The sequence below is a fragment of the Rhopilema esculentum genome, chromosome 6, assembly GCF_057945365.1.
Source record: "Rhopilema esculentum isolate cy_ngs chromosome 6, ASM5794536v1, whole genome shotgun sequence".
In the NCBI taxonomy this organism is placed as follows: Eukaryota; Metazoa; Cnidaria; class Scyphozoa; order Rhizostomeae; family Rhizostomatidae; genus Rhopilema; species Rhopilema esculentum.
Genome location: NC_142820.1, coordinates 12,219,744 through 12,230,256, shown reverse-complemented (window position 1 = coordinate 12,230,256; position 10,513 = coordinate 12,219,744). Strand labels below are relative to the sequence as shown.

Genomic DNA, 10,513 nt, shown 5'->3' with positions numbered 1-10,513 from the left:
TGGGGATACCAACATTGACCATTTTTGTACACAATTGTCTACAAAACACTGAAATGCGAGAATTTTTCTGAAGCTAGACAGGTCCTATTATTGGCACATTTTGCTGTTGCGTCAGGCATCAGGCACAATTTGGACTTAATTCGGCACTGTAAAGACTATACTTGGCAGGGAATAACTTGTTTCACTTCACATGTATCGTGGATCTCTTAAATTGATACAACAATTTAATATGTTAGCATTTATAATTTCTCCCATGAAATGTTCATTTAGCAAATTTTATACTGTGAATTTTGCTTCGTAAATAAAATGTTTGAGGAAAATTGCCCAAAAATCAAACCAATTGGCAAGAGATTCCAAGAACAAGACAGGCCTTACCTATGAAAACTTGTTTATCCAATATGATATATAGTTATTAACAAGTATAAATTATGTTTAGAATATATACATTCAAACTGTGCAGCTTAAAATTAACGAGAAATTACGTAAGCAATGAGAAGAGATCTACGAAATAGGACGTTAGTTTTCTAAAATTCAAATAATATGATAAAAACACCATTAAAAGAGAAAGCTAAATCTTTTTTATTTATAACACATGACCTCTAAAAGATCACCGGTACGTTCTTGTTACTTACCAATCACAAACCAGACTGAAAAAGACATTCAAAATACGATACGAGATGAAGTTCATGTCAAAAGTACGTTTCCTAGTGTTTACATGGTGAAGTATCAAGCTCATCTTTATAAGAAACTCAGCAAAACAATTTTTGTCAAATATTTCTTTATCAAATTTCCTCTGCATTGTTTACCAAATCAACATCTGGACTTCCCTTGTAATACGATACCTGAATCTCCTTACAAATCTCAAGGAATAACAATATCTTGTGACAGTTTCGTCTACCCAGAATTCTTCTTGTTTCTTATAAAGATAAGCTTCTTGTAGACGCAGATAATCAACAAACAAGGTCAAATAATAGCGCTACCGGTTAAAGGGATCGACGTAGCCATTTTGCCACAAGCTCGGTGTGAAAAATCTAAGGGTATCTAAGCACACATCTCCCTAAGCCCATAGGGGCACACATTCAAAATACCAAATAAATCTTTTGTTCGCAACTAACCCTGCAGATTAGGTTGTAAACAGTACTTCATCCTCATTTTACTACTATTTGACACAACGTTCTTCCAACCAATACGAAAGTAACTAAGTTTGTTTCTAACTGTTTCTATGCGTGTAGATTATAACATCATCAGCATTTAATTTTGATAGAAATAAAAAAGAATTGAAATCGCCAATATGCCTGACGCTAAAATTCTTGGAGGAACAATTTTACGAAGGACAAGGCCTGTCACAACAAAGTTAAACAAACTGTAACTTGATATGCAAATTTGGAAATCTCACACCGTGAATAAGCAAATGTTCGATAAATAAAGCCGACAAATCTTGCAAATAATAATGGGTGAAGCAATAGTGTGGGCCTACTGGGTATCTCCAGATCGTAGCTTTAAGACAGTTGACGTTGACTGTATGTTTGAAAGACGAAATTTATTCTGCAACATAATCGTAATGAAACAATTGTTCGGAAAAAATAATGCATCGATGACATTACATCTGAACAATAGATCTGGATTGGGGTGCGTACTCGTCAACTTTCCAACAATGCCCCCTGGAAAAACGATCTTGTTGGACACAATGTACCATTATATGCATACATTGAAAGATATCGGTTAGGGAATATGGTGTAATCCTTACCGTACAATCAGGGGGTACATGAGACTTTGAATGAATAAACTAGGGAGTCCTCGAGAAACATTTCTATTGAATTATCTGCATATCAAGTTATTAGGAAGGGACAACAAATATATTACTCATAAAGAAGCTAAATTAGCATGGATGATCAATCTGGGACATTTTTGTCGTACAAACTGGTGCAAATTTAGATGAACACTGTATACGTAAAAACGCGTTTACTACATAAAACAAAGGAAAATTAAAACGCAAGAAGCCTAATAACTTAGCAACAGTAAAAACTCAAACATGCAATATCATTTCAATGTCATTAACACAAAATTTCCACGGTAATTATTTCTCCAGAAAATTTCATTCAGACGTTTATAAAACTTAATAGCTGACAAAAGTGGCTATGCACAATGCAGTGCCTGCAAATAGCAAAACTTTTCTCTACGGAAAGCAAATTTGCAATCGTTTTGAAATAGAACAAGATAATATACAAAGGTTTAAAAATTCTCCATTTTGCAGTGCCTTATGTATAACGGGAGAAAGGAATAATACTGAGTTAAAAGTTTTCAGGGTACTCTTAGTCCCATTTACAAATTAGCAATAACACAATACTGTGGTTGCACTGCATCCCCCAAATGAAAAAGACAATTTTATTGACCTATGAGACTCCCCTTGATCAATTTGCCATAACCCTATGAAGTTTATTTACAAGAAAGCACTGATTAATGCTATGTAAATACTTCTGAAAATAGGTTTTTAAAAAACTTCTAAAATACCAGAGAGACAATTCTGACATGAACTTCATTTCGCATCTACAGTAACAAAGCACATACTTAATCAACCTAACAATTTTACTAAGTCAAAATTCTCAGGCGGATCACTGAGTATCGATTCCAAATCATCAGAAGGGTTGTTTCCTTGAGTGACTTGTGGAATGTCTGTTGCTGGTGGTTCTTGCTTCAAAGACCCACCTGGCAACTTAAGTCCTTGTTGTGAAGACATCATAGAATTTGGTGCCAAATTTGGCACATCAGGGTGTTTTTCGATTCCTGAATTGTAATGAGCTGGGGTCCGCCTAGTTTGCCCTAACATATTTGCTCGACTCGTTAAGTTCACAGAGGGTCCTTTAGGCATTGCCATTCTGTATTCAGAACTCATGTTCATATGCATTTGATGCAACGTTTGTTGTTTTTGTAACTGACTATCTGGTGTCCAATTATTTGGACTCATTCTTGTCCTTGAACTCATTGCATTAGCCAAACTCATGTTTGGAGGTCCATAATTTTGGAAGTTTGAAAAATTATTTTCAGACATTCTGGCCGCTACTGAATTTGAGTTTTGCTGGCCTCCATTTGTCATTGTTGTACCAGTTTGTCCCATTTGATACATATTATCAACATTTGGATACATTGGCAATGTTCCTGGCGATTTCAGGGGTGCAGAGGTTGGTGCATTTCCTGACTGCACTTCATCAGGATGAGAAAAGTGAGATAACCTATTTCTAGGGTGTGACATTGATCTTTGTAGCTGCGGTCTTTCCAATGGAATGTTTGGTGGAGAGAAATTATTTTGTGTGTATTGAGGTGGTGGTGGTTTTGGGACCTGGGGCTGAAATGATCCAGGGGGGCCAACTTGGCCCTGCATCATTTGTCCTGGGGGCATTGAATCTGGAGAAAGCATTCTTTCCCTTGTCATCATGGCACGTATGGCAGCAGACTGCATGCCTGCTGGCCGCAATGTTCCTTGGTTAGGCACTGGTTGTCGCATCTGATAATGGGCAGGCTCTTGTTGTGGTGTCTGATAATAGCTCATTGGCATTTGAACACCACCATCATGTTGGGACTGCATGTTATTCATTCCATCAAAACCCTGCATTTGCTTTTGCTGATTCATATAGGTGCTGTAATCTTGAGGAAACTGGAAAGGATTGCGATTCATAAGAGGTGTGGTTGACATTGGTGATGGAACAGGTGAGTTCATATTCTGTTGCATAAATGCTTGCTGTTGCATGTGAGGTGACATTGATTGTATCATTGGTGACATCGGTGATGGACTGTGCTGTTGCTGCTGCTGCTGAGCAGCTTGTGCCATTTGCATGAGCTGTTGCTGATATGTTGGCTGCTGGTAGGACTGTTGCATTTGTTGTTGCATCTGCTGTCGCATTTCCATCTCCATTTGTCTTTGCTGCATTTGTTTTTTGAACAATAAATGCTCTTGAACTTTCGCCATTGTTTCTGGGTTTTTGGTTTGAGTCCCAGTCACTAAGTTCTCCCTAACAGGCACACCAGTCATTGGTCTATAAGGCCCAGGTCCTACCTGCTGTCTTCCTCTTCCCTGAATATGATCAACCAGGTGTCTCAGGGTCTGAGGTCTTAGACCCATTGGAGTAGGTGCCTGTGGCCTCATCTGCATTCCCCCTACACTATTAGGATATGGGGGTGCATTTCCAAGGTTGTTAACATGTGGTACATTGGTGTTTGGAGGAAAATCATTGACATGTGACATAGAATTAGTAATCACATTATTGTTAACATTCTTATTTTCCTTCTTTTCTCTTGTCTTTGCCTGCCCAGAAGCTGTCTTGATTGTACTACTTGTAGTTGTCTGGGTGATGGCTGATGATGCTGTATCAGAAATATTTTGCAACATATCCTCAAAATCGTTTTCTAATCCCTTGAGAAACATGTCTGTCAAATTTCCATCGTTTGCTATGTGTGAAACACCATTTTGCAAAATGTTATTGCCTTTTTCTCGGGATGCTGATCCAACATTTGCATTCACAACATTAGGTTCTGTTTTTGAAACTGACGAAACCGTGACGCCAGCCTTTGCAGTTATGTGGCAGTTGGAGCTAACAATTTTAGAACTATCACTCATAGAATTAGAATTGTCATTCCCTAAGTTTTCATTTCCTTTGGAGCCATCAAGAACATCACCACCAGATTCTTTGTTGTGATTAGGAATACTTGAGACATTTTCCTCTGCAGAGTTCTTCTTGGCTGCATTTTGAACTAATGTGAGATCATTTTGATCATTTTTTAATTGCATAGTCCTAGGCAAACTATTCATAACATTACCTTGCTGGTACTGAGCAAGTTCATTTCTTTGGTCTTCTTCTGCTCTGGATGTTTTGGTAGGGCCCCTGTCTTCAAAGTCTTCACCCTCTTGAGCTTGGTTGAAAGTTTCATCAAACCTTCGCTTTAGTTGCTAAAAGGCCAAATAACATTGAATTATGTGGTGCATAACATGGAGAAATCATAACTATAGTACAGACCTGCTGAACTATAGTACAGACTACAAGAGTTTTTGGACTGAAGTGTCTTATGCCCACTTACATATAAGGTCCCTTACCTATTAGTTTGTTATTTATCTATACCTTACCATTTCAACAAATAGAACTGCAATTTCAAACCTGTCAACTTTCCCGGTTACACTAGGAAACTCCAGGTTTTGCTTTGCTTTTTCCTGTGCTCCTGTCCTTTAAAATTTCTCCCTGTGTTCCAACATTTTCTTTGAGCAGAGGAATTCTTATAATAAAAATGATTTTAAAGACAATCTTCATGACAAGATATCTTGTGAGTGTTTACAAATCTATCACTTGGAAATAACAAAATTAACAAATTAACACAAAAATTCATTATGAAAAATCTTCTCGTCATGTTCTCGGTCACTTCTGCTCTGGATGTTTTGGTAGGTCCCCTGTCTTCAAAGTCTTTAGGTTAACAGAGGCCCTATTCATTAAAGAACTGGACCCAGAACTAAATACTGTAGGGAAATTCAAATCCTCTACATGCCAATCATATCAAGTTTGTTGCAATGAATCTATCAAACCTTTACTCTAACACACATCAGAAGAACGCAATCATCTCACTTAATTCTTACTGAGGAGGCTGCCAAAGAGCAGCAAAAATTCTGAGGACAAAATATGATCCTGGATGTGTTGTTTTAATTACGGTTTTAAACTCAATAAAAGTACCAAGTTACCTAAATATGACTTGTCATCATAATTTTTGTCACTGACTGTTTGCCTGGCACAAGGCTTTACAGGTACATTGTTTATACAATTCACCAAAAAATTTTAAAATGAAAATGAACTGATTGATAAACTGAACTCTAGGGATCTCTTTGAGTTTGGCAAAATCACACTGATTTTCTTAACAAAAATAAAAAATCTTAAGGTTTTTAAAATTTTAGATTGACAAGTCTGCAACTGGTTATTTGCAACTCAGGCACTGATTTCTAGATATATAATGTTTGGATTTAATGGCAATTTTGCGAATGATACTGTAGGTTGTAATTTAAGATGAGATGAGTATTGAGTTAGACTTGTGCATCTGTCTATGGATGCTACTGTTTGTGGTATCAAGTAATAAAATTTGAAACTACAGTGATTTGATTAATATCCATTAAATCTTAGGTCAGTAAAATTTTTATAAGGAAGAAGTGGACAATTAGCCATTTATTTTATCGAAGGAAAAAGGGTCTGCATCACAAGTATCTTCTTTAGGGCTTTGCCAAACTATATACTAGCAACTTAGAAGGTTTCTATGTATGTTTATTGTACCCATCAAATAAATAATTAAAATATCACTACATGAAGTTGATCATCTAAAGCAATGAATATAAATAGTTATATAATTTTTTAATTCAAATTAAGAAAATTGACATTGAAAAATTGAACTTTTTAATAATTTCAGGGTCTATCAGGCCTGGCCATAAGAATTTTAGCTCAGGAGAAGTAAACAGCTTTCCTCGTAATTTCCAGGTGAGCTCTTTGTTGATAAATAAGAATAGAAACAAAGTAAAAATTGATTTCAAGGGGAGCTATTTGTTTTTTAGAGTAATTTAGGAGAGCAATCTGTAGCTCCTCTCCAGCCTAGAGGTAACAAGAGCTCTTCTCAAATGGCCAGGCATGGGTAAATGCAATTTTTAATGGAAGAAGGTATTAAATTCTACGGAAGAACTAACAAAATAGTGATACCCATCAACAACATTTGTCAGCATAAACATCAAGCAGGGGCTGAGGCCTTCCTCTAGAGTTGTTAAAACAGTGAAAACCATCATCAAACTTGACAATAAATGAAAAAAGTTATTCTCAGAAAAGGTTTTGGAAATAAATTTGCTAGCCTCCCAATTTTGACACTTAGAAATACTACTTGCATAACTAGCACATAGAAAACTATGTTAAAAAAACACAGCAAGCAAAATAAATTAATTTTAATGTATTTAAGAATCTAGAGTAAAAAACATCTAGATGAAAATGTGATAACTTTTAATAGATCTGTTCACTCCAACCACCTTTCCTGTATTATTCAGAGTTTGATCTTGCTTTTAAATTTAAATGTTAAAGTCTGAAAACCTAATTTTAGTAAATGCTACTTGCTAAAGATGTCTGAATTCATTCTTTGCTTTTAATTTTCATCTGTACATTTCAGGAGCTAGATTCATTGAATTTCCTAGCCTTCTAAAACTAGTTGCTTGTGGCAAGTTGCTTTTAGTAAAGGACCTTTGTGTATGTTGTGCATACTGCAATGCATCGTAATTCACTAAATGGACTGTGTTCGTTGAAAACTTAACCTTTTGACAACAAATGGAAGAAAGGAGACCGGCTAAAATGCTACGACTGACTTGCGTAATTCTAAGTATCTTTTCCCAGATCTTTTATAAACAAGTTATTTGTACTGTCAATTTAGTACAACATAGTCAAACAGTACAAGTCGTTTTAGAGGCTAGGCCACAAAGCTGTGTTCGGATTACGCACTAGCTGTGGTCGCTCATGCTCTCCGAATAACTGCAGATAAGAAGAAATGACACAAACATAAACGATGTATTAGTAGAGCTGCAAATCTAACGATAGTCTGCACCACAGGACAACAAGCTTAATGAAGCAGTGGCATGATATAGTATCTACTCAGTTATAGCATTGTTTTTATGGCCTACTGGCATATGGGAAACACTACAATCGTTTAGCTAAAGTTACAAGCGACTTCATATGCCACTGATTCATATGGACACTTACAAAAGTCCAAAAAAGAGCTGCATTATTTGATAAGATATTTGGAAGATATTTACTGAAAGGGTTTACACTGACCTGTAGAATCAAAGTATCGCCCATTGCATTAGGTGGGTAAGCCTGGTCGATGGTAGAGTTCTTTCCCGCTTGGTCTTGTTTTGGCCTGGGTTTTGTGTTGGCTCTAGTATTAAGAATCCTTTGCTGGTACATCTGAGTATCCTGTCTTTCTCGTTCTTCTTTGACAGGACCATTAGTCATAAAGCGAGTCAAATATTCATTCTGCCGCTTCTGGTACTGAGAGAACCGTATACGAAGCCTTTCCATCACATCCTGCCTACGTTGCTCTTTGTTGTCAGCATCCATTCTGCAGCCAGCGACCATGAAGAAACCCGATCGGAAAATTACGAACTTTGCGCTGCATAGATATTTCACATTACGTTTTCATTTTACCTATTTACCTGTTCTTGTAATTCTAATGGAGTAATTTCCAATCACTAAGTGCTACAACCGATGCGACGGTATTATTGTTCCAGCTTCTTTGCGGAAAGTGTCTGTGAGCGCTCTATCGAAATCCGGGGGTCGCCGGGCCTCGATGTATACAACAAGTTCTAAAACTTTGAAAGGTGAATCTTTATAATATTTTGCAGGGAAATTAGCACTGGTTTGGATTTTGATTCAGGAATTTTCTTGGCTAACTTTTATCTAGATTTTAGAACCATCTATTTAATATGCTCCAAAGGAATTCTCCAGTCTATTTTCCTTATTGCAATGAAGCCCCAGATAGTGAAAAACTTCATCCAGTCGATCGCCTGCACGAGTTGATATGAATACATAGATAAAAGTGTTTATAGATAAAATAAGATATATCTTTCATCGCAACCGGATTTCTTTATGTTCTTAGGTTCAGATTCGTGTCCAGTTTTTAGGCAGTCAAATTATCTACGTATCTTTAAGAAGGTGTATTGAATATTTTGAGCTACCAAAGAAGTCAGAGCTTTCGGCAATCATTATAAACGTTTGTTTCCAGCCAGTTTACGATAGGCTGAAGTTGATATTCTTAGCAGAATTTTTTTATTTGCTCAAGAAAAAATACTTTGTTCAGCAAATCAGATGTACAAAATTCAAATCTAGCCAAAAGAAATAATTCTAGGTGACTTACTTGACTTTTGCAATAGAGTTTAATGGAAGTGTTAGATTCTTTGTCAAATTTGGTACGATATGCCTGGGTTCTTCTGGTGTTACTTCAGAAGCCTTTGAGAGACCGGTTTTTAGTTAGTGGTTATCCCCTTTATAAAGAAAATTTCGCCACTTGGAAGGTTTCAGTGGTTCTGGTTGGGTTCTGACAATCAAAATTTCCAGGCAGCGGAACACGTTGTCTCGCATTTTCACAAGATTCTCGATACATCTAAAATCATACTCTATTCATATTGGGCAATTACCCCCAACTAGATTTAGATCCCTTACTATCGACATTTCACAATAATACATTTATCTTGCAAGCGGCCCCCGGGAGCATGACAAAGGTTTCCTTCACACAATAAGTAGAGGAACTTGCATTTCCTCTGCCATCTACAAAACGCTTTAAACAATCAATAAAATATGTTTTATGCGGTTAAGAAAGCCAGATTTTGTACCCTTTAATGGACCTTGCCTTTTGATACACTTCATTTTAAAAAAACTTGATAAAATTACGATTAAACTACATTTGTCACAACTGCATGCCATGTAACAATGTTAACCACATCCTGAAAGTTTCCACGAAACAATAGGCTTTCGCATCTATAAAAATTACCGACGCAAAAGCGTGAAGAGCGTTTAGTCGACAACCATTCTATGTCTTATTCATACAGTATTTTAATAGATCTAGAATGCAACATGTTTACTGCGACTTTTTCTCTGCTTGCGGAGTTTGAAACACCTGAACTTTGCAAATTCTGCTGAATTTCCTGTCAGGCATTGTTAATATTGAGTTGAGCATTGTCCGACCATAAAACACGGACCAAGTACTTGTTAAGATGCTTCAATCATTGATTGTAGTAAATGTTTACACAATACAAGCATCGTGATAGATATTTTGAAAGCCTCTTCATTTAAGGGAACGTTTTCAGTAGCAATTTGTTCGCATATCATGGCATGAAAGATGCACAAAAGTAAGGCAATCAGCTCTTGAGTACAAATTCTTGAACATGAAATATTCGCTTTGCCCTCTCGCATGCTTGACCACATGCTAACATGTTTCATCTCAATTGATATGAACCTGCTGGCCGACTGGTATAAAGGGGATGACCCTGATGAAAAAGAAAACAAATTAAATCGTAATGTGGCTGTGTTGCCATGACAGTGGGGACTTCACCAACTGGAAGTCGTTTGACTGACTTCCGATAGTGAAACGTCGACTGATGAGGAATGCCCCCAGTGTCGCAAGAGACGCGGGGGTGGGAACGGAAGGGTAGCATGCGGTAGAAGGATATGTTAAAATTTTCGTACGATGGAAAGAAATTTCTTATATATCTTCACCGTTTATAAACCATTTCTAATTCCTCAAATTTACACGCCGTTTGAATCAAATCAACAATGAACATTTTTTATAAGAATCTCGCTTTAAGGAACGAGTACATTAAATAGTCGAAGCAAAAAAATTTTAAACTCAATTGAATTTTGAAATTTTCAAGAACTTAGAAATTTAGTTTGGGTGGTTGGCATAAAAATATATATATGCTTAGAGCGGAAGCTAATTTCTTGACAGAAATGTCACGAGCATTTGA

General features: G+C 36.6%; 1 protein-coding gene across 1 annotated transcript; it reads right to left on the bottom strand.

Moving 5' to 3' along the window:
* Window positions 1-371: 371 nt before the first annotated feature.
* Window positions 372-9,997, bottom strand: LOC135686808 (uncharacterized). Its single transcript, XM_065203153.2, has 2 exons — window positions 7,827-9,997; window positions 372-4,942 (listed from the first exon to the last, which is right to left on the bottom strand). Exons 1-2 carry the CDS (start codon window positions 8,127-8,129, stop codon window positions 2,573-2,575), a joined length of 2,673 nt encoding a protein of 890 aa, XP_065059225.1. The 5' UTR covers window positions 8,130-9,997; the 3' UTR covers window positions 372-2,572.
* Between the last annotated feature and the right edge of the window lie 516 nt (window positions 9,998-10,513).